Source organism: Denticeps clupeoides, chromosome 13, assembly GCF_900700375.1.
Source record: "Denticeps clupeoides chromosome 13, fDenClu1.1, whole genome shotgun sequence".
Lineage (NCBI taxonomy): Eukaryota > Metazoa > Chordata > Actinopteri > Clupeiformes > Denticipitidae > Denticeps > Denticeps clupeoides.
The window spans coordinates 17,931,412-17,955,157 of record NC_041719.1 but is presented as its reverse complement, the minus strand read 5'-3'; the positions used below and the strand labels follow the sequence as shown (position 1 = coordinate 17,955,157).

At 44.1% G+C, this 23,746-nt stretch overlaps 2 protein-coding genes across 10 annotated transcripts in view; one reads left to right on the top strand and one right to left on the bottom strand.

Moving 5' to 3' along the window:
- Positions 1-12,583, bottom strand: part of szt2 (SZT2 subunit of KICSTOR complex) — a 74,772-nt gene extending 62,189 nt beyond the window's left edge. For 7 of the 8 annotated variants that reach the window (XM_028999924.1, XM_028999926.1, XM_028999931.1 and 4 more), the window contains exons 1-27: positions 12,414-12,583; positions 10,778-10,903; positions 10,522-10,695; positions 9,407-9,577; positions 9,167-9,301; positions 8,863-9,025; positions 8,668-8,774; positions 8,339-8,549; positions 7,566-7,736; positions 6,953-7,184; positions 6,617-6,746; positions 6,139-6,284; positions 5,764-5,916; positions 5,352-5,466; positions 4,675-4,880; positions 4,303-4,539; positions 4,105-4,183; positions 3,735-3,823; positions 3,442-3,610; positions 3,224-3,338; positions 2,993-3,106; positions 2,522-2,722; positions 2,316-2,413; positions 2,074-2,218; positions 1,573-1,803; positions 504-705; positions 267-314 (exon numbers count right to left, since the gene is read on the bottom strand). In XM_028999924.1, the coding sequence (XP_028855757.1) occupies positions 267-314; positions 504-705; positions 1,573-1,803; positions 2,074-2,218; positions 2,316-2,413; positions 2,522-2,722; positions 2,993-3,106; positions 3,224-3,338; positions 3,442-3,610; positions 3,735-3,823; positions 4,105-4,183; positions 4,303-4,539; positions 4,675-4,880; positions 5,352-5,466; positions 5,764-5,916; positions 6,139-6,284; positions 6,617-6,746; positions 6,953-7,184; positions 7,566-7,736; positions 8,339-8,549; positions 8,668-8,774; positions 8,863-9,025; positions 9,167-9,301; positions 9,407-9,577; positions 10,522-10,695; positions 10,778-10,903; positions 12,414-12,437 (3,992 nt within the window). In that variant the 5' untranslated portion in view covers positions 12,438-12,583. The remainder of the gene's footprint in view (positions 1-266; positions 315-503; positions 706-1,572; positions 1,804-2,073; positions 2,219-2,315; positions 2,414-2,521; positions 2,723-2,992; positions 3,107-3,223; positions 3,339-3,441; positions 3,611-3,734; positions 3,824-4,104; positions 4,184-4,302; positions 4,540-4,674; positions 4,881-5,351; positions 5,467-5,763; positions 5,917-6,138; positions 6,285-6,616; positions 6,747-6,952; positions 7,185-7,565; positions 7,737-8,338; positions 8,550-8,667; positions 8,775-8,862; positions 9,026-9,166; positions 9,302-9,406; positions 9,578-10,521; positions 10,696-10,777; positions 10,904-12,413) is intronic. The other variant, XM_028999930.1, reaches the window with a different exon arrangement.
- A 527-nt stretch (positions 12,584-13,110) lies between these two features.
- med8 (mediator complex subunit 8) lies at positions 13,111-16,889 on the top strand. Of its 2 annotated transcripts, none has more exons than XM_028999996.1 (7): positions 13,111-13,247; positions 13,347-13,468; positions 13,549-13,693; positions 14,774-14,914; positions 15,023-15,110; positions 15,198-15,452; positions 16,697-16,889. In XM_028999996.1, the coding sequence occupies exons 1-7, from the start codon at positions 13,152-13,154 to the stop codon at positions 16,765-16,767; spliced, it is 918 nt and encodes a 305-aa protein (XP_028855829.1). In that variant the 5' UTR covers positions 13,111-13,151; the 3' UTR covers positions 16,768-16,889. The 2 variants fall into 2 exon arrangements, with proteins under 2 accessions (XP_028855829.1, XP_028855828.1); XM_028999995.1 differs by lacking the exon at positions 16,697-16,889 and adding an exon at positions 15,632-16,647.
- The last annotated feature ends 6,857 nt before the right edge of the window (positions 16,890-23,746 follow it).

Below are 23,746 nucleotides of genomic sequence, written 5' to 3'. Positions count from 1 at the left end.
CAATATGACAGGGGTGGCAAGAGAGAGAAAAGCATGTGATGACCTCATTTCCTGTCATTAACCTCTACAAGCTGCTGCTGCTGCTCCTGCTCTCTTTTTTAGCAAAATGCTTCATGACAGGGAACAGAGATTCTGGCTCCCTGAACCTGTAGAGCCCACAACCACCCCAAATCCCACTCCAGCCTGTATAGCAGAAAGGAAGAGCAGGAAGGAGGAACAGGGGAAAAAAAAAGGAGTGCCCAGCAGGAAGCGGTGAGCAGGGCTACCTGAACTTCATCTGCTGGTACAGTGCCCAGGAGTCTGCGTCTTGAGGTCTATTCTCACAGTGAGGAAGAAAAACCAAGAGATCAGAGCATTAGGACCGCGGCCTGGAGTCAACGCCATCTGACACCCATCTCAACATCGTTTACTTGTTTCTGATAAGCTCCTGGTGGGGCTGGATCGCCCTTGCCAAGCTGAAATGGACACCCTGTGTATTGACTGGCCTGTGGGCTTGTTATTACCTGAAGAAGATATCCTGACACTGGCGGTTGGTGTTGGGGTGGACCAGCTGCTCTTTCAGGGATTCCAGAGAGCAGTTGTAGATATAGACAGGACAGCGGGGCCGAGCAATGTCCCCAGAGCTCTGCTGGGAAACCTGTCGGCTGAAACTGATGTGGACATCCGGCCTCTGTCGCGCTGCAAACTGTACCCCACCTTGATCATCTGCAGCAGACACATTATGTCATTGTTTTTTGAGAATTTCTAATATTAGTTTCATTTGTCATGCATATGAATTGCGTGTCTCTGCTTTAATGTAAGCGGTCCAACAGGGCAGTTCTAATTCAGATGGTCCTTCAGAAGTGGCTCAGACTAAAAAGGATTCGTCCAACGAATACTTCAGTCAGACCAGTTGCACAATTAATTGCACATTTTTTTGCAGAGCATGGCTGTTGTTGCAAACAAATTGCCAGCCAATTAAAATGCATGTACCTCCAGGACAAGGCAAAATGAAAAAATAAAACGATTATTTTATGCCTCACAGAAAGTAATTAATGTGATCTGGTAAAAATTTTAGGGGACATGTTTGTGATGCAAAAGCTAGAGTTGGAGGCGCTGTAATAATAAACAATGTCATAGAACAAAATTTTGAAAACTACAGCATTTGAAAAATATGATACATGAAGTCCTACAAAGGATCTGTAGAATCCATATGCCCTCAGAATCAGATGTAATCCAAATACTAATTAAATTCAAGAGAAGGCCACCATATTAGTATCTAATTTAAATGACAGACTGTTTCAAAACATCAATGCCTCTACAACATGTATAATAAAAATGCCAATCAATATTATATTAGAACCCTATATACTGAAAACACTTAATTCCTACTTAATTCCTATTAACTCAGTCCTACTATATTAGATAAATAAAGAAATACGTTGATGAAAAGCAGGCCAACTAACAAACTGTGAAGTGATTGTTATTGTGAAACACTGCAGCACAGCACACGGTGACACAACCAAATGTGTTCTCTGCTTTTAACCATCACCCTTGGTGAGCAGTGGGCAGCTCACCAAAAGTACCCTCTACCTGGGTCTGCTGTTCCATTGGCCTGATCAGCATTCAGACTATCCAGAGTTTCCAGCTCACTAGCTGAGCTCGCAGGGGATAGCACACATGAGCTCTCCTTCAGCAAGACCACCCCTGGATCCGCCAACCCATTGGTGGTGCCAGAGAAAAACTCTGCCTGTGACTGGCTATGGGATTCCTTAACATCTTGATGGCTGCTGGTAGCTGGGTGCTCTGTCAGCATCAGGACATCTGAAACAGAATATCCACCACATATTAATCAAGAGAGGTTTATTGTCAACACAACAATATACACAGCATAAACAGTGTAATGAAATAAAATGAAATAAAGTGGCTGAGCCTGTTGCAAATGGGGTGAGGGGATTATTGTTCCAGGTTCAAGTTATTATATATTGAAACAGGGCAGAGACAAGACAAGACAAGACAAGACAAAGTATAGACAGAATACACAGTACATCTTAAACAGTTCTAAGGAAGATGTCTAACTGAAAAGTGTGGTACCAGTGAAAGTGGCCGGAAGAAAGGTCAGCAGGATTTGCTGTGGGCTGATAAATTTGGCATAGCACTTCCAGTGTGGGGTGGAACCAACTCTTTCCACATGAACACGCTCAGGCTCTTCATCCAACAGGTCTGCATTACTGAAACTCTGCAACACACACCAAACAGGAGAAGATGAATCACTTGCCAAAAATCCACTTTGAAAAGATGTCAATTAATTTGTGTATGGGACATGGGAGGTTTACCTGCAGAGTGCTGGTGGAACCAGTCACTTCCTTACTGCTCCCAGTGGTGTGGACAGACATCATTGTGTCCTGTCTCTCTGTTGGCTTGAAGCACTCTTCTGTATAAAAAAAAAAAAAAAAAAAAAACACACCCACTTGGTTACACCCACTGTAACCAAACTTCTACATCACGACTCTCTAACAGCAGCGGGTGGAGTATTTTTTACCTTTGATTACAGGCAGGGAGAAGGGGGGCACATGGCCATCACGATCCCGCTGAAGGATGTGCTGCATGAAGTTCATGTGATCACTATCAGCCAAAGGGATCTCACGGTCACTGAGTTCCTGCTGCAGAGAGCTGTGGAAGAGGCTGAGCAGGAGCTCATTGGGCAGGCAAGTGGATTCCTGGAGAGCCTCCTCATTCTCCACTGAAAGCAGTAAGAAAACTATAGCTGCATATTTTGTGAACGGTAGATGGTGTTGCACAGTTTGATTGTTCTGGTTTTCAGAGAACTACGTCAGATCACTGTTTTGGAATGGGGCTCGGGTGATGGTTCCAGGGATCGGGCCAGGGCTCGGGATGGGTGATTTGGAATTGTGAAAACGCTACTGCGACTACAATTTATTCTAAATACATTATTTACTTAATGTAGTTTTAAAAAAAAAATCACCAGATATTAAAGAGAGGACAGTTTTACCTGTGCTGAGCGTGAGGAAAAAGAGCTCTAGCTGCTGGCACTTGGGTAGCAGCTTCATCAGGTCAAACTGGAAGGGCACGGTGCAGATGCAGTCATCGGAAGCAGGGATTGGTCCTGATTGAATATTTCAGTCATACCAGCACTTCAAGCAAGGGAACTGAACCCAGCAAAGCCCCGTGGCCAAAGCGTATGAATGTGCTAATTTACTTTCTGAAGGGCCATTCTACTCACCTGTTGAGTCTTTAGCTATACAGGGGGGATAGGACTGCTCCTTATTCTGACAGAGCTGGATCAGGTACTCAAACGTCATCATGGTCGACAAACACATCACGTCTCGGGGGAAAATCTACAGGGCACAGAGGATGTAGTTAATAATAAAAGACTTCACTAGAAGCAGCAATGTAGCAAATAATGAACAAAATTCAATGTGTGTGTGAAACTGCACTGACCGCTTGAGGGATCTCCTGGTAGGTCAGGTCCTGGAAGTGACGGTGCTGCTCTAAGGAGCTCCATATGGTCCCATTCTGGGGCTCTACCCAGCACTCAGTCACCAGGTTCAGCTCTGTGTCCACATCAATAGCCTCCACCTCTGTGTCATTGTCATCGTCTGTGGAGAAGCTGTTGGGGGGGGGATTACCAAAGTTGATGAAAGAAGTCAATTAAATGTCATTGAGAGTTACCTAGACCCAAAGCAAATTAGGAGTATGGGGAGGTCATCAGTACGGGTAAGGGCTTAATTCACCTGTCTTTGGTAGAGGTAGAATGAGGCGGAAAGAGGATGTACTGCACAATACATGTGCGGCTCTCTTCTTTCACTTCGCCTGGCATACCCTACACGTCACACAGTCACAAAATATTTATTACTATATAAAATCACAAATAATACAAATACAAACACTCAACTACAGTAGAAATAAAACCAGAGCAAGATAGACAGTCAGAAGGACGAACATAAAAGTTGGGCGGGTGCCCTGGGGTCAAGGTGTTAATGGTGTTACAGTTATTGTACAGTTATTATACAGTTAAGTACAGTTATTGCAGTGGTTTCACTGTCTGTCAGAGTTTAAGAGAGTGCGTCTTTATTGCTCCTGAACATCTGTGGATTCACCAACCTTCATTTGCAGCTCTGTCACCATGTTGACGATGCCCTCTCCACTAGCAGCATAGTGAAATCCCTCTGAGAGACGAATCCTGGGAGCAGAAATGCAAAAACTTTTTAAAACTTTCAAGAGCTGCGCAAGACTTCGGACGTAGATAAACAAACTCGCCAGGTGACCGACAAGACTGTCGCTACAGCAGGTGGGACTCACTCAGACAGCATGGACAAGATGTGGGCGACAGCCTGTGGAGACACAGCTGGACTCAAACTGTTCTGCACGGTCCAAACCCAGCGGCGGTGCAGGAAGTAGCGGGAGAGCGAAGCCAAAGTCGATGATGCCGTGCGGCTGGCTGCGGAGTTCAGAGGAGCCGCCATGCTGACAGGCTGGGCAAATGGCTCCATGTTGAGGATGAAGGACATACGGAAGTCCAGTGGCAGCTTCTCATACCTACGTGTCAGAGATGTGAGAGCGACACCTGAGATCCATTGCCAAGATTACTGAGAACTAACAAATTATTTAAAAAAATAAAACATGGATTTTTTTTCAGAAAATTATTTCCGGTGGCATATAAGGTGAACTTACCTTATAAGCAGTTTCTCCAGGGGTTTGTTGAGTACCACCACACAGGGCCGGTCAGACAGTGCAGGTTTGGGCAGGGGGAGAGGGGGTGATTTGGAGGGTGATATATTGCCCATTATTTTCCTCTTGGTCTTGGGCGTGGCCTCCTTGTTCTGGACACGGTGAGGGAAGCGCAGTTGCAGGATCCGTTCCCTCAGATCGTCCACGATCTGCCAGAAAGACACTCAGGTATTTACTTTTACGGATTTACTTCATCACCTTCAGTCTTTTCTGCTCCATACAGCATGCAGTTTAGTTATTAGAATTGTTGAAGCTCAGAAGACAGCTGTGCATACAAGGAGCATGACATTTCACAGAAAGGCAAAGCACGAAAATCTTAATTTAATTGTCAGAATAATGATCCATAAACAGATCATTATAGTTTTTTTTGTATTTTCTTGTATGTAAAGAGGCAGAAAGCTTCTCTACCCCGTGTGAAAGGGCATAATAACCAATTTGAAGTTCTTTAACATTTAAATACTTTAAATGTACTGTATTGGCCTGAACATGCAGGGTCATTTCCCCCTGAACTAAAAGAATTCTTCAAGCTATCTATTCAAAAAGACAAAATTAACATTGGCAAGTTAACTTCCAGTGACACTATAAAACTAAAACTATGACACTGGATTTAAGAAACTCACCTTATTCCTATTGTGGGCCAGAGTACCGATTGGGAAGCCCAGACGCAGCACCATGCAGGGTGCTTTTGAGATCAGCCTCACCAGGTAGAAGGAAGCGGGTGGTTGGTGTGAGGCACTGTTGAAACAAATTGCCATTTTCAATCCCATAAGTCAGAACAAATTTTTTGTACATATTATAAATGATCTAAAAAAATTCATAAAAACAATATACTATATATATATTCTATTAATACTATTGATGACACTGTACTGTACTAGCATATTGGCACATTATCTTACCAAGTATCTTACCTGCTCAATATCTTTAAATATTTTATCCATCTTTTAACTTATGTATTTGCTGTTATGTTTATTCTGTTTTACTTTTTAGTCTGTGTATTTGGACCATGTTGCTTGGTGATTTTGTAATTACCTGTAGATGAGTTTGACATAGGAATAGCCCTCCACCAGCACAAAGCTGCTCCAGTCTCGCAGTAAGGAGGTCAGGGCAGAGTGCGATATACGGCACTGGATGGTACTGAAGCGGCCATTACTCCCAGCATTGTGCACATGCTTAGGAACAGGACTGCAGGGAATATGTTTAGTTATCAATATGTGATAATTGAAAGCAAAATCAGGACCTTACAAAGCTATACCGGCTACTATTTCTATGACTTGATGCATGGTACTGCAGTTTCTACTGCATGCTAATTATTAAAATACATGCAACTAATTCTTCCAGATATCCATGTTATTCTTTGGCAAGTCATGCTTTTCAATTAAGAAAATCTTATACAAACTCTCTCACATGTCATGCTCCAGGATAATGGCAATGCGGTGCATGTGCAGCCATCTCTGCCAAAAGTTTGCATCCATAGAGAGGATAGGCTTCCAGTAAGAGGCAAACTGTGATTGGCTGGAGTCTTTGGAACCACTGTGCTGTAGGGACAAGACCTACAGGGAAACACACGTCAAATCAGATCTGCGTACATAGCTAAACATCTGTATTTCTTGAAGCGCTCCTCAAGGCCTACAAATTCGTCCCAATGCTTGTTTGGTTAGCATGTATTGTTAATGAGGACATATGAACTAGACTCACTGGTGGTCCCTGAGGCTGAGAAGCCCTCACTCACATAAAAGTAACACAAAGTTGTGTATTAATGATAAATGCATTTATCTAACAATATTCACATAATCTTGTGAATATGATCCAAACAAGTTATTTGTCCAAATCACAGTGAAGTCTGTCCAATTTCAGTTATCTAGATAGCTGAAGCCATGCTCACGGGCGTTGTAGACCCAGGAGGGATGTAGAAGAGGGGTACGCCATTCTTGGTACTCTCAGGAATGGTGTAGTGCTCAGGGATGGAGCTGAAGGACTGCAGGTGAACCAGCATCTGATCGGTCTGATTTATGCTGCAGAGACAGAGAGAGAATTAAAATGCTTATGCTACGTATTTACATGCTTTGGAGTAATTTGTCACATCTGTAGGCGTTTCAATTCATCATCAAGCTACTGTAAAAACAGGTTGCCTCTACAGAAGCGTGGGGAAACGGCACATATCCTGGGGACAGAGGACCCGCCGTGCCCCGGTAGTAGGCGTCGGATGCCACTTAGTCACCTCTGCAGAGTGTTCCAGAAGCGGCGGATGACAGAGGTGCGGTAGGGACTGGTAATGGGCTTCTTCATGGTGCAGCTGATGTCATGCAGGATGTCATAACTCCCCTCCATGGTCACCTCCACCCAGGTGGTCCGCTTGCCAGGATCGAGGGGCCAGGAAGCCACAGCCAGGTACTCAATGCGCATGTTGTGCTTCCAGAGCAGGACCAGTCGTACCTCCAGCTGCGAGCCACCTGCCAGTCGGAAGAGACAAAAAGGGGGTTGAACTCCTTTGAAATGTAGTAGAGATAAAGGAAAAACAGAAAGCTTTTCATAAATGGACTCAAATGTGGATATACGACATTTTATATTATTCAAAACTATTTTGCACAGCTTCTATATTGGAAGAACACTTGTAAATAGATATATGTAGTTATATAGCATAATAAATGAGGCAAATTGGGAAATTTGCAAACTAGGGAAACTAGACACTATAAACGCTTGTTTATAAGCTTATGTAAACTGTGCTGCCGTTGAGGGGCTGTAAATGTGTTCAATGGGACAGGTGCAGAATTTAGGGGATGAACTGTGCAACTGAACTGTGTCTGTGTGCTTGTGTATCCGTTTGTGTTCACCTTTGGTGAGGCTGATCTCACGGACCGTGTAGCCCTCTCGGAGTCGAACGGACACCACACTGACCAGGTCGGCGTGGACCTCCTTCTCCGTGTGCTTCTTCCGGCGCATCGCCAGCGCCGGGTTCCCGCTGGCCGACACCAGGTGCTCGTTAAATAGCTTGTGCTGAGAGACTGCGCTCACACACAGAAATACAGATTACACCAATTAACATCGGATCAGCAAGACATCTGCTCTCTGAACAGATGTTTTTAACTGGAGGCTCAATTAGACTGATTAATAATAATGCATCGTGCCAAAGTGATATGCACTGTATTTCTCCCAATTCAGATTTTAAAGAAAACAGGCCAGGCATGGGACAGGTGACCGCTGAGCAGATGTGAAAACGCTAAAATAAACAACACTTCCTCTTTCGAAGCTATTTTTTTGCCAAGGCAAGCAGTGTTGTTCCTATAATTGCATATTTAGTCCTGCACAAGCTTACATGAAAACACCCGGCTCTCCTTAGAGCCCCTAAATAACCTTAAAATGGAAGGGGAAAAAATTATATCTTTGACATTTTCCAAGGTTGAAAGCTTGAAAAGTTGAACTTGTTATCTGAATTCTGCCATTGATTCATTTGCTTGGGGTGATTCTGCAACATAGAGCAGAGGAATGGACAGATTCTCCCTGATGTAAAACTCGAAGCTCAAAAGGTCCCCAGATGTTTCCGCAAGTCTGGATTTATTAAAAAAAAAAAAAAAAAAAAGGTCCAAGAAACAGTGGGAACTCTCACAGCAGTAATACTCAGGATTCATGGACTCGCTGGTCTTCAGGAAGGAGTATGTGAGGAAGGCCTTGTGGTACGTGTTCATCTCCTGGCTGGCAGGATCTATCTCTGGGCATGTAGACATGTAGGAGCCAAAAGTTGCCAGGGAGATGAACTTCATCAGCTCAACATTGGGGATGTAGCCGAAACTGCAGTCGTATGAGTACGCCCCACCCACCTGTCAAACAATGTAAGGAAAATCAATTCAAGCTTTGAAGAGCGGGGGTGTCACCTGACTGATCAATTTCAGTCATTAGATCACTAGAAATTTACTTTTTACTCCCTTTATTCTGTACCTGAACAAAAGAACAAGCAATGGTTCCACTCTTCAGCTGGTTCAGTAGGGTTTCACACACAGCCACATCTGGTACACTGGTCACGCCATCCGTTATTATTATAATACCTTAAGAAATGGGGACTGAAATCAGTGGGACATTTCAAAAATATAAGGGACATTTAAAAAGGAAAGACATAAAAAAGAAGGTTATCACCTGCACTGGAGTTTGGGGGCAGAAGCTGGAGTGCCAGGATCCCCTGGCGAACCATACTGACCAGCCCCACATCTGCCGTCACCATGGAAACACCCTGCTTTCTCTGTGGCTCTTGATCAACGATGTCATTGTGAAGTCCATGGCAAATGGATCCAAAGTCAGTCTAAGTAAATCCATGTAAAGCAAAGGGGTATCACGGATCTGATTATCAAATGATTTCCTAATCATGTGCAGGTATATGACAGATATATTCTACGTCTGATGCTGATGGGTGTAAATAAAAGATTGTGACCCTTTTGCTGACCTGTGCTCTTCCCGCACAATGCTGCTGCTGCAGAACCTCAGCAATGCTGTTCTCCACTGCTCTCAGCTGCTGGTAAATCTGGTTCAGAAACTGGTCAAGGTCTGTGCGTTCTAACTGGCAGCCCTGGACCAAGACCTGGAGAAAAGAGTAAAGAGTTCAGCTTCAGTTTACCTCTAATTTGGTCCCAGTACCAACAGTAACCTGCTGGCTGGACTTATTGTAATAATATTAAAGGGATACCTGGTGTGAACTGAGCCCAATGATGGATGAATAGGCCAGGATGGTAATGAACACCTCAGGCTGGAACGGGAGGTCAGTGCCAGGGACTTTGAAAGGCCGGCTAAGTCCAGCCAAACAGCGAGATAGGGCATGGAAGACCTCATCAAAAATCATCTCCCCTGTGCTGTCATCCTATGGAACACATTTAAAGGGGCATGTCAACACGTAAATCAAGCCAAATTGAAATAATTACCTTTCCTCACGCATCTACATACAAACCTTGTATGTAGACGCGTGAGGAATATATGGCGTGTGTGTGAGGTTTGCACGTAGATGCGTGTGGAATATATGGTGTGTGTGTGTGAGGTTTGCACGTAGACGCGCGTGGAATATATGGTGTATGTGTCAGGTTTGCACGTAGACGCGTGAGGAATATATGGTGTGTGTGTCAGGTTTGCACGTAGACGCGTGAAGAATATATGGTGTGTGTGTCAGGTTTGCACGTAGACGCGTGTGGAACATATGGTGTGTGTGTGTGAGGTTTGCTCGTAGACGCATGTGGAATATATGGTGTGTGTGTGAGGTTTGCACGTAGACGCGTGAGGAATATATGGTGTGTGCGTGGTTTGTATGTAGTTGTATGAGGAATATATGGTGTACGTGTGAGGTTTGTATGTAGACGCGTGAGGAATATATGGTGTACGTGTGAGGTTTGTATGTAGACGCGTGAGGAATATATGGTGTACGTGTGAGGTTTGTATGTAGACGCGTGAGGAATATATGGTGTACGTGTGAGGGTTGTATGTAGATGCGTGAGGAATATATGGTGTATGTGTGAGGGTTGTATGTAGTTGTGTGAGGAATATATGGTGTATGTGTGAGGGTTGTATGTAGATACGTGAGGAATATATGGTGTATGTGAGGTTTGTATGTAGACGCGTGAAGAAAGGTAGTGTTTGTGCGAGGTTTTCTTGATATATGACCTAGGGGGCGCCTCATACAAAAGTGCCCCCATCACATGTTAAAACTCCTTTAATAGGGTGTCCAACCTTAACAATGCCCCAGGACGGGCTTTTACAAAAGAAATGGAAATAAACATCAGATATAGAACAGTGGCAATTAGTTAAGTCTCTTACCACAATTCCTGTGGAAGGGCTGAGATCGAGCTCTATGATGAAGCGGTAACGCCGGGACAGGAAGGTGACGTTGGTGGAGGGAACCAGCAGGTAGGGCAGGTCGATGGCGGAGAATTCCGGCTGCCATCCTTTTGGTAGGATGCTGAGCACATCCAGCTCTTTTTTACTATTCAGCTACAAAAAAGGAGAGATGAAACATATTAATTACCAATTTAAATGACTTATGACGGTAAAGAGCAGGCTGAGCCAAACATACCAGTTCTGCCTTCTGAGTGGGCCGGATGACCTGGTTGAGTTTGCTCAGGAACCAGGCGAGGCGAACATTGCGAGAGATGCGGTATTCCTTCTTCATAAGTAAATAGACCTGGTCTGCATCCTCCACCTACAGAGCAAAGTAAAAAAATTAATTTGAGCTGCAGCGTCCACTAGTGGCACCGACACCAACACCGTGGTTTAATTTTCTGTTTCATTGTCAAGTCGAGTCAAGAATTTAACTGTCAATATACATATACACAGTATACAGGGTATCAAAATACTATTTCACCCAAAGCCCCCCATGGTGCATTGCTCTATTTACTACACTCAGGGGCAGTGGTGGCCTAGCGACCCCAAAGCACCGTCCCCACACACTGCTCCCCGGGCGCCTGACATGGCTGCCCACTGCTCACCCAGGGTGATGGGCTAAATGCAGAGGACAAATTTCACTGTGTGCACCATGTGCTGTGCTGCTGTGTATCACACGTGACAATCACTTCACTTTATTATTACACTCACGTCCGCACTGAGTGTAATAATAGGAGTTGCTTTTAATCTCATTTTACAGGCGTATAAAGACAATTAAAGATAGCATTCTATTCTATTTCTATGAGAATATTAAAAATATATATTCTCAGGTAAATATAATATTAGAAGTTACCAATAAATAAAAGCAAGCCAATTTTAAGGACTAATACCAATTATATCTATGTAGAATAAACAAAGACAGGACAGGCGACAGTAAATATGTGCATGTGCAATTACAGGCATTTGAGTAACAGGTTTATAAAAGTTATGAATCAGGATGTTTTAGACAAGACAAGACAAAGACGGGCAAAATACAGTAGATATTTCTGGAAAAGGGGTTTCGTTTATCAGTATTTTGGTGGCTCTGACTGCTCGGGGAGGGGAAGCTCTTGCAGCGTCTGGCCGTTGCGGTTTTGCCAGAGGGAAGGAGGGAGAACTGGGCGTGCGAATGGTGGGCAGTGTGGCTCACCATGCCCGCCTGGGCATATAACCGATAACACCTCCTGTTACATGTGGCGTAGAACCAGGCCACTGGAACTGTGGCGATCAAATGCACGCCATACATTTTGCTGCTTTGTGTATTTTCAGCGCTTCAACTGGAGTAACAACCGTAAGCCAACTGCGGCCAAGTTTCGTCATGAGATGGGAGTGACTGTCATTGAGGCAGAATTTCATTCAACTAATCGAATAAAGACATTTTCTGCCTGCCAGATAATGTCATTGGGCTACACAACGAGTCTCTTACAGCACACAGTCAAGACTATTTGTGCCAAATAACGAGAAGTGGGCCGGGGAGGGCCGGTAAACAAGAATCAGGTGGCAGCTGCAGACAGTAACGCTTTTAAATCCCACATGTGTGGGGGAAAATCGAGCCATGCGACTTTAAAAGTCTTCCAAAATAAGCCCATTCCTAAAAAAAATTACTTCCACTGACAGGGAATCGCATAGTATTTTCAACAGCAGAATATTCCACTCAACATCTGCACGGCTAAACGCGGATCAAAGACACGTCCAGGCCACCGACTTGACTAAATGTCACACAAGCAGGGGGCCGTTGGGGACAGGCTGGGAGTTAGCTTAGCATGCTAGTCGACAAGTCGTGCTGGTACCTCGTTGTCCTGTCTTTCAGCCATGCCGTTGTGTTGACCATTACGGGCAAATTCGCGACTCGAGCCGGGCAGCTCAGCAAGCCCTGCGCGGCGGACAGACCCTCCTCCTCCTCCTCCGAGCTGAACCCAAAACCTTGTTTATTTGGTTAAGCTGCATTCGGAGGCCGGAAGTGATCCGTCCGCGAAACGGAGCCGGCGAGAACGTTGGCTTTCGATGTTGTCTCTTGCAAATAAAGAAATGCATCGTTTTAGCACGTAATTGCGTCCATGGCTGCGTTGTGCAGCGATAATCGATCCATAACGTTTCAAATTCGTGGTCAAATAGGTGGATCTGTTCATCTAATAGCCTTCCATTCCAAGTCATCCACCGTTTATAAGATAAGATAAGATAAGAATAACTTTATTTATCCCGAGGGAAATTATTTTGTCAACAACATGCTCAATGCAATAGGAGAAGCAAGAGGAATAAATTATATTTACAAAAAATAGTACAATAGAGCAAATATCAAAAATAGCTTAAGGCTCAATAACAATAATGATATTGTGAAATGCCCGAGATACTGCTAAGTGACATAATGATTATGCCACGGGTACAAGTGAGAGGGGGTAGCAGCGGCAGCGTGTGCATGTCATTCCTGGTCAATTTCATTTTTTCCAATTCAGTTATTTATTATTATTATACACTTTAATTCAATTCGACAGAAAATATTCTTTCCTTTTGGAATCCTGTTTCCGCGGATGCGACTTGCGGAACGATATGCGCGGGTGTCGAGGTTTCCGTCAGGATTTATTTGGGTGGCAGCGGTCCGACACGGAAACAGCGGCGAGATGCAGGTGACGGTTCCACGCGTTTCTAGTGTTAAAATGGGGTTTTGATGCGTGAACACGGTCGTGGTGCTTTTCAGAACGACTGTCTTGCGTTCTATTCCACAGCAACGCGAGGAGAAGCAGCTGGAAGCCGCGACGGAGTCGCTGATAAGCCGCGTCGCTCACCTGAAAAACGCGCTTCAGAGCTTCATTTACAAGCTGGAGCACGAGTACGAGCGCCTGACCTGGTAACGTCCCTCCGCGCCGGGCTTCTCTCGCCATGCGGCCCATTTACTGACGCGTAACGCCGACCCTCTCCCGCTCGCAGGCCGTCGGTCCTGGACAACTTCGCGCTGTTGTCCGGCCAGCTCAACACAATCAACAAACTCCTGAAGAACGAAAAGACGCCGTCGTTCCGCAACCAGGTCATTATTCCCCTGCTGCTGTCCCCAGACCGGGACGAGGACCTGGCCGTAAGACAGAATTTATTACTGCTTCATTAACTACATAAGTCGTACGTTTATTTTTGTTAGATAATATTGGAATAGAAAGCATACAAAACTATGTATGTATGTTTATGGGTGGTATGAGCCTAGTGGGTAATACATGAACTACAAGACTCAGATTTGAATCCCACTTACTACCATTGTGTCCCTGCGCAAGACACTTAACCCTGAGTTGCTCCAGGGTGACCATCCCTGTAACTACTGATTGTAAGTCATTTGCACAGAAATTTACTTTATTTAGCAGACGCTTTTATCCAAAGCGACTTACAATAGGAAGACACCAGCAATTCTCGTTCGATTTCTATAGAATATTGAGTTTACAAACTAAGAGCCCTGATAAGGCTTAGACTTGTCAGTGAAGAGCATGCTCAGAGATTGTTAGGTGCTAGACTAAGAAAAATTATAATGTATTTATACATTTTTGTATTGATTGTGCAATGTGTACGCATGTGCGTGTGTAAGTGTTAGATTTGTCTGTAATATTTTTTGAATAAGAGGGTTTTCACCTGCTTCTTAAAAGTGGTGATAGTCTCGGCTAGTCGTGTGGAGGAGGGCAGGTTGTTCCACCAGCCAGGGACAACAACGGAGAACAGAGATGATTGGAATCGGAGACCCCGTGAAGAAGGAATTTTTAGTCTCCTTTCGTTTGCCGATCTGAGAGAGCGTGTAGGAGTGTATCTAGGTAGTAGTGTGTTGATGTAGGAGGGCGCAGTTCCATTTACAGCCCTGTAGGCAAGCATCAAGGATTTGAACTCAATGCGAGCAGCTACCGGGAGCCAGTGGAGGGAGGTAAGAAGAGGTGTAACATGGGTGTATTTTGGCTGATTGAAAATGAGACGGGCTGCCATATTTTGGATCATCTGGAGAATTTCAGAGAACATTTGATCAGTAATTGAAAAGTCATGTGTAAGAACCCTGTGTGTATGTATGTGTAATATATGTAATAATATATGTGTGTGTGTGTGTGTGTGTGTGTGTGTGTGTGTGTGTGTGTGTAGCATACTTCTGATCCATTATTAAGATGTTTTGGTTGTGTTGCATCTGAAGAAATTGACAGAGCAGCGTGTGCCGGTGTTCAGTCATGAGATTGTGCCGGACCACTTAAGAACAAAGCCAGACCCTGAGGTAGAGGAGCAGGAGAAGCAGGTGAATGCTGAAGCTGCTCGTATCGGGCCAGATGTGGCGCAGGTAATGTTGGGCAACCACGTTCATTATTTTCAAAGATGTTTGTCTCTGTCATGGCATCGCAGAAGATCTCTAAATCTCTCCGATTTATTTATCCCCCTTTTTAATTAGAAACAAATCCAGACGTTGAACAAGCTTTGTTCAAATCTTTTGGAGAAGCTCAACAATCCTCGTGAGGACAGGGATTCAGAGAATGCCGGTATGGGCCGTTGTTGTTGCCAGAGACACAGCTCTGTGTTTTTATCAGTCTTTCAATAGTTTTTTTTTTTTTTTCCCCTGTTATCAGCTATGCGACAGAACAAGCAGTCCTTCAACCCTGCCGATACCAATGCACTGGTGGCAGCAGTAGGGTTTGGGAAGAACCTCTCCAACACCATGCAGACAAAGTGCAGGCCACCAGGCCCTGTGGCCCCTGGACATCCTGGACAAGGGCCCATGATGACTGGCGGTCCCACCCTGCAGCAGGTCACCATCGGTGGAACCCCGAGTCACCAGGGAGCGATTGGTGGACCCGTGGCACCCCAGCAGCCTGGACAACCTGGTAAACACTTTGTAGAATTATGTAATCTGTTAAAAGACAGATTGGTTTTAAAGAGATTTCTTGGTATTTTACCTTTGCAAGCTACTGGCTGTAACTTTCACCCTGATGCTTGGCGGAGCTCAAGGCCTGAGCATCAAATTGTGATTTGAATTGTCTAATTTTGTATTTGTGTGAAAAAGGGCGGGGCGTGGGAAGGAAGAGGGAGGCTCGTGTGGAATATGCCGGTTTGGGGAGGAAGTGGATGTTCATACGATGTTGGCGCGTGTAGTTACAAATGTTGACACAAGATGCCCCCACCATGGCACAAGTAAAGAGGATTAGTTACCATATTCCCTAGCACTTACAGATGGTATATATCTTTTGTTTACTCATAAACGGTTAGGATCTGATTTAGGGGGAAAAACTCAACCTCATTTCCTGATGAAAGAAAAGTGTGTGACAAGCATCAGAAATTCAATCATCTCTAAATGAACTCTCCTAACTTCAGATTCATCTCTCTGCCCATCATACTCAATTCAGGGGTGGTTCATGTCAACAGGCAGAACTAATTCGCTGTGTGGCTTATGAACAACCCTGATGATATGTTGCAGTTTCATGATAAGCTCCTAAATGTGTGTACAGTCATGTAATTAGAACAAGTTCATTTATTTCTCTAATTCCATTCAAAAAGTGAAACTTGTATGATGTATTCAGTAATTTCACACAGTAATTTCGATGATTATAACTGACAACTAATGAATACCCAAGTTCAGTATCTCCGAAAATTCAGTATTGGTTCAGTATTGACGAGGCCTGGTGCCACATTCTAACCAGCTAGCTAACTCAGAAACCCTGCAACGGCCTTTAAATGGTCCCTCAGTCTAGTTCTGTATGCTACTTAATGTGGAGACGTGTGTGTGTTAGCCACTTGGCTACTACCTCCCTACCATAACAGAAAATGAGGTGTGTCTATCGCACCAATACATTTGCCTCCCTGTCCCAAAAATGTCTGATGTGAAACAAAAACATGTATGACATCCACTAAGTCTCTGCCAATATCCATAACTTCTTGCGAGGTGTGTGTGTTTGTGACTTCCCATACAGATAGTTTGGGAAGGTACAACCCCTGGAGAGTTGTGTTGGGGCAGTGAAAGCCTGAAACTCAGGAGCAGGATTCAGGAAACACTCTTACAGATCACAATGAATCATCTGTAGCTCCTTGTACGGTCAGGATGTGACACCTCTCTCTTCTCATTCTCTTTCAGGTAAAATGCCAAGCAACATTAAGACAAATATCAAGTCTGCCTCTGCTTCAATGCATCCATACAACAGATGAACATTTCCTGACCGTCTGCTTGATTTAGTAGAGTAATTAATATTGCATATTTGATTTTTTTTTTTTTTTTGGTGAATGTTATTTGTTGATATTATAAATAAAGCCAAAATACACGTGCTGTATTTTTGTTGTGTTGTAGAGGTAATTCTGCCTGCGCCTCTGCATTTGACCACTAGATGGGGGTGAGAACTTTCCAGTTTCTGCAATTCACGAAAAATAGACATACTTTAGAAAAAATTAACATGTAATTTCTGAGATTTTTTGACTGTGGTATTAATAATATTTAATAATTTATAAAACACTCCAAATTTATCTTCAAAAATAAAGCATTTACAGCATTTATCAGATGCCCTTATCCAGAGCGACTTTCAATCAGTAGTTACTGATCAGTATCAGTAGTTACCCCCCGAGCAACTTAGGGTTAAGTGTCTTGGTCAGGGATACGATGGTAGTAAGTGGGATTTGGACCTGGGTCTTCTGGTTCATAGGCGAGTGTGTTACCCACTAGGCTACTACCACCTGTTTTTCCACTACCACCTACCAAAAGTGGTTGAAGGCAAAAGCATGACCTGGAGAATGGGTAATGGAGTTCTTTTGGGTTCAACATAAAGCTGTCAGAACATCACAGAGCTGCAGACCAGTGCTGACCCATGTGAAAGTGAAGTGATTGTGAAACACTGCAGCATGGTGACAAAATGTGTCCTCTGCTTTTAACCATTACCCTTGGTGAGGCCATGACAGGCACCTGGGGGGCAGTTTGTGGGAACGGTGCTTTGCTCAGTGGCACCTCCCCACACACTGCTCCCCGGGCACCTGTCATGACTGCCCACTGCTCACTAAGGGTGATTGTTAAAAGCAGAGGACACATTTCATTGTGTCACCGTGTGCTGTGCTGCTGTGTATCACAATAACAATCACTTCACTTCATTACCAACAAGGACCACGTGAGAATCAGAACTAGAACTACATGCATCCTGCGCCATGTTAAAAATATGGTGGTTATCCTTTACTAATTCATTTCTTGATATCCTCAGTTTTTAAGAGCTTCCTTTACCAACTTTACTACTGTAATTTACTTTATTATGGTATCAATGACATTCTACTCTCTCAGGTGCAGTGGGTACGAAACGCTGCTCCAGAAATCTGAGGCCATCAGCCCAGTATTGGCCTTGTTCTACAGGCTTCCAGTAGAATACAGGAATAATGTCCAAATTTTACTCATGGCTTTTAAATGGGGCTGCTCCACCCTACCTTACTGATCTGCTGGTGTCACACACACCTTCTCATTCACTCCGTTCTTCCCAACAAAAATGGTTGGTATTGCCAAAGCCAAACAGGAAAACTAGGGACAAGCAATTTTCCAAATTATGGAACACTTCACCTTTAGAAATCAGGTTAGTATCATCAATTCAAACTGTCAGATCGAGTCTCTAGTCTAGTCTATACACCCCCCCCCCCCCCCCCCCCCCCCCCCATTTTAAGTGTTTGAGAAACTCCTGTATTATTGTCTATTTCTATCACACATGTGTTTTAAATATATTTAAACCATTTTGTACAGCACCTTGCTAGGAGACTGTGTTGTCTTTTAATTGTGCCCTATAACACATTATGAGTTTTAACAGTGGATTTGGCCTCCAAGTTCTCCAGAACGTTATTAGCTACTGTAAATGATCAGTGTGTATCACACAAAATCTATCATGTTTCCACGAGACAGACAGCACAATTTTGTCTTTAAAAAAAAAAAATCTGGACCGGACGGTTCAGCAGAGGTTCTGTGTCATCGCAGACATGCAGTCTTACAAAAACAGTGTGGGGGGGGGTTTTAAAAACTCTACGCTTGGTATGAAGGGGAGAAACAGCCCTGATCTGACATAGGCCTGTAGAACAGTGATGCAATATTTCTGCTCTTCTGTCGACAGCAAGTGGTTTTCAATCACTTCATTTTTCTCTTTATTTTCAGCTCTGGTGTTATTCCCTGTAAACACAGTCCTCAATAGCAGATGGGCTGAGTGAACTGAATTTATGTAGGTTACAGAATTAAATATTTCTATGTAACGTCTTCATATAAAAGAGGGAAATTGTTTAGTATTTTGCACAGTAATAAGAATTTTGAAAGGTGCTGAACTGAACATCCTCGGCACCTGAAATGTACTACTTTATATTGAATCAGACTGAAAATAATAATTCAAAATGAATAAGGTTCAAAGGGCACGAAAAGATGCCGGAGCCAAAACACGGCAGAAAATGTGATGTAGCCTCTAGTCCCGCCAGAGGGACTAGATTCTGACAATAAATAAATTAATGTAATATAAAGGTTTTCACAAATTATCATTATTGTTTTCATTCAATGTATTAATTATTAATGATTGATTTACTCATTAGTGAAATGATCAGTTATTCTTTTCCTCCTGTTTGAAGATGCAAATTGTGGGTTTGGATCTAATCTAATATCAGTTTTCCAATGCTTGAACCAGCCAATCACAACCAGCCTATGGAGATTAATTAGCAGCAAAAATGAAATAACGACAAAACTGATGAGGACCAGCCTGACCTCTGTCTTTGGGTGCATGGTTCTCCTGAAAGATGCTGGGGTGCCGGGGCTTGTGGGGGACTGGGGTGGGGCCGGCTGCCATTTCGCCGCTGTATTGTCATGCTGTGTGCCCAGCACATCGAGGACCCAGCGTTCTCTTCGCACCCTGGCTATATTTTGTCCATTATGAGTAACGTTGCAACACTGAACGTAATCTGGCCGGACGTCGTTCTGCCTGGCCTGATAATGTCAAAGTCATTAAAGCAGGAGATGAGGATGCTTGCGCTGACACGAGGGGGGCTCTCGCCGCCCGTGGTCTGTCCAGTCCAATCCCTGTCCCACTGGGCCATGTAGCACGGCCAAGAACAATGACCGCTTCCCACGGCACACATGGCGCAGGTCGCCAGCTGACCTACATATTCCCTCTCTCTCCCTCTCCCGACCGGGCGGCGGCCCGAAGCTGCGACAGCTGAAAGCAAGGCTGCCTCAGTCTGCTTCCTCTCACGGAGCACCGACCCGCTGCTAGTGGGGGCCCAGGCACGCCACGCTGTTCCGGTGGGCTCGGCTCCAGAGGTGGTGTGCCACAGGTACTCACACCAATGCTTTTATGTTCCCAGTGGGCTCCTGGTCCTCATTTAAACTTGAAATTAGCACTAGATACTTGCTCACAATAAAGTTCTCTCTAAAGACGTGTTTTAATTTGCAAATGGGATCTTCATATACTGATTCTAATAACGAGACATTAATTACACATGACAGAAGGGCAGTTTCCCATTCGTGGATTGAGTTTAGGCCTCATTTAGTCTTGGACTAGGTTTGACCTATGAGCAGGAATATGACCCCCAGAGTGCATTGCAAGAGCTGCATTTCCCCATGAAAGGGGACATGATATAGTTTAAATCCAGCTTTAAATATAATGATCAGAGCATGTGTAGAATGTGTGGATTTCACTCAGAAGATGCCATTCGTGATCATTTCTCTACTACCCTGACAATAAGTATTGAACGCAGCCAAGGGTTTGATGAGCTCACCAAAAGAGGGCACTAGTGTTTCACATTTTCACAGCTCTTTTCATGGCAGAACCGGGGAATTTGAAATTCCCTGATATAAAAATAATGTCAATTAAATTACTTTGGAGGGAAAAATGGAAATCTGCAATCAACATGGCTAGTAAAATCTAATTAGATACCGGCCTAATATCCTGCATCAATGCAAGAATTTTATGATACATTTCCTTTTAATTAATGATTGCATTTCCTTTTAAATCAGACCAAAAAAAAAAGACCCAAAGAGACATAAATTATGAGGATTAACTTTATTTCTCCAAGGTTTTTGTTTTTTTGCTTCATTTCTTCCATTTCTGTGAAGCCATTTTCCTGCCATGCGCTGGCCAGCAGAAAAACAGGCGCCCTTGGGTTGGAGGCAGTGAATAGAATTACACTGGGGGACGGTGGGGAAACTCAAAGTGACAGCCGCCTCCCGCCATAACTCCCCTCCAACTCCCAGATGTGAGTTCTTATGAAAATCATCAGCCACAGCTGGGAACGTCCAATCACGGTCCAGCCCCTGAAAATAAATAAAGAAATAGAAATTGCACGGGCAAGATTCTAACAAATATAGAGCCCGACACAACAGTGCCAAGGTTTCGCACCCGTCTCACTGGTCACTGGGGGTGATTCAGGCTATAAGTAGTCCACGATGTTCAGGCCCGCAAGCCGCGTTAAAATCAGAATGGAAATCATGTTAAATACATTCACTTCTGTCCGTCTGATCAGGTTAATTTAACTCCTTTTTATTGAAGATTACGCTCAATATTTTCCATGTTGACAAATTCACTACAAATTCACATCCTTAACATTTTCAAAATCAGGGGCTTCTGACAAAATCAAATCAAAATCGAAAATGCAAATTATTGAGATTCATCTGTGCAAAAACAATTGTGAAGTATTATATTACAGCACAGTGAATGCTGTGTGTGTAGTGTGTGTGCAGCCTGCGGTGGGCTGGCGCCCCGCCCTGGGCCCGGTGTCCTGGGATGGGCTCCGGCCGCCATGACTCTGAATAGGATTAAGTCAGTGAGTAAATATATCACAGCAGAAACAAGATATTAGAATACAGCTCTACCCTAGTTGAAGTTTCCGTACTTGTGGTTATTATAGGAAGAAAGCATTCAAATCATAGTGAGCCCGCATTTTATGCGTATTCGCTTCTCTGTTTTGGGGAGATAACTCGCTGCATATGCACTGAGCAACAGTGTCTGCAGGCACATTTGCAAGGCATGTCTGGGATACATGAAATCAATTTGAAATCTGGCTCTTTAACACAAAGAAGCTCAAGGCAATTACCTCAAGACGTGAGGCTGTACGACCGGCAACACCCACATTCCATTTTCCGAATTCTTTTTTATGCATTAACCCACATGCAAGTCAGCGACGTCACACACCGATCGGTGTACATAGCCGCTGAACGGACCTCCTTTGTGAAAAGTTGGGAGTGATAGAGAGATCAGAGGGACTCATAATGGATCTGTGGGAGGCGTGGCCAATCCGAGGAACTCTGTCGGAAATCTGCTGAATGTGTTTATCTCGAACCCGCAGCTGTGCGTGGCTTTGCCATACTTTTCCCAAGTGCTATCGCACTTGTTGGCTGAGGGGAGGACCGATGTTTACTTGCAGGACATATTAAGGACACCGATTCCGTTAAGGTCATCGGCTAACTGCGTGTGACCTTGCTTAACTTTCCAATATACATTTTTTTTTTCTATTTCTAGAACTTGTTATTTCGGTAATCCATGATTTGTTGGTGCTTTCCGGTTGCACGTCAACCATGACCACAGCCGGCCCTTCTATTTGTCCCTCTGTGTCCTTGCACTCATCACACAAATGTGGGACAATATTTGCATCTCCCCCTGACCTTGGGGAGACAAACTGTAACGTCTCATATCAGCTCGTGTCCAGCCTGATCCGCCCTGGCTCCTCCGCCAGAACAAAGCGGCATCCCGTCCTGCCCTGCAGCTCCCGTCTCCAGCCCGGCTCCGCCTCGTCCTCGTCCGCCTCAGGCCAGCGCAGGGCCTGCCTGCCCTAATCTATGGCACGTGCCATGCTGCGCATGCATTATGCCGAGCTTGGCACGGAGTCTGGACAAAGGAGAAGGTACGGGAGATGAAACTCATCTTCTTCTCAATCACCAGGCCATGACCGAAACGATCTCTAACCAGCTCTGTAATCTCCCCTTTTAGCCAAGATTATTAGGGAAGCCATTTTCCCCATGCCGACAGCAGGCACGAGAAAATCTGCGTTCATTAAATGTATTCTGCCCCCCATTTGATCAGAGAACACCAGACATGTCCGTACGAAAGGCCGTTTGTTAAAACTTTTGTTGAGAATGTCCAATGCCTGACTGCGCATGATGAAACATCTCTTATTGTTTCGTAACAGATCAGGTGATCAAGCCAGAAATTTATGTTTAAGTGTCGACCTTTTTACTACGGTATTTTAATAAGAAAGAAACAGAAATTGATCTGTGTAGTCTAATGTATGGTGTGGAAAGCAAGAGTGTAAAACAACAGTCAGTCAGGGTTAATCAAACTTCTCTCAAATTACCTTGAAATGGGATTTTGTATTTACTTCCATAACTCAAATCAAGCTAATCAAGGTAATGAGACTGCAGTGGAACATACAGAGGGACCCTGGGAAACAACGCAGCGCAGGGGCTCTGTGCGTAACCCTGCAGGAGTCAGGCAGGACTTACATTCACATGCTCAAAGGCTTATGGGTGTGAAATCAAAGGAGGATCCAACATTACGTGTCCCAGTATGGTCCTGGGTACCACAAGACTTCGGAAGACCTTCAATGCTCCTCCTTCAGCAGTTGTCCTAGTACTAAATGAATGGACACCTTTCTTTCTTCTGTGACACTTGAAGCTATAGGATGGGAACATCATCATCCTGAATGACAGCAGTCCCATCAGGATAGAGATGTCTTCTCGTTGGATGCTGAGAAGAAACATCTTGTGTTGAAGACACAGTTGTGTTTGCAAGAAATTAACCATTTAAATACCAGCACCATAGACAGCTTCACCTGTGAAACAGGGCCCAGGCCCAAGTGTTTTTTGTGCCCACCACTTAAATGAAGAACAATGCAGCTTTTCCCTAATTTGATTACAAAAAAATCATTAATAATATTTCAATCCAATGGCAACAACTGTTTTAACAATTGAATTGTATAGAATTTCCGTACAGAAAGAATCCACCCGCATTAATTAAAAAAATGTGGGAATTAATCCCACATTTGCATCTGCCCTAAGACTCCAGCACCATCCACCTCCAGTCTCTGACTGGGCGAACGCCTAGTGGTCAGCGCCTAAAAAGGAAGTAGACACAATGCAGCTGCGTTCATTGCTTACATTCATTTTGACATGTTTAAGATTTATAAATTTATAAGTAAATTA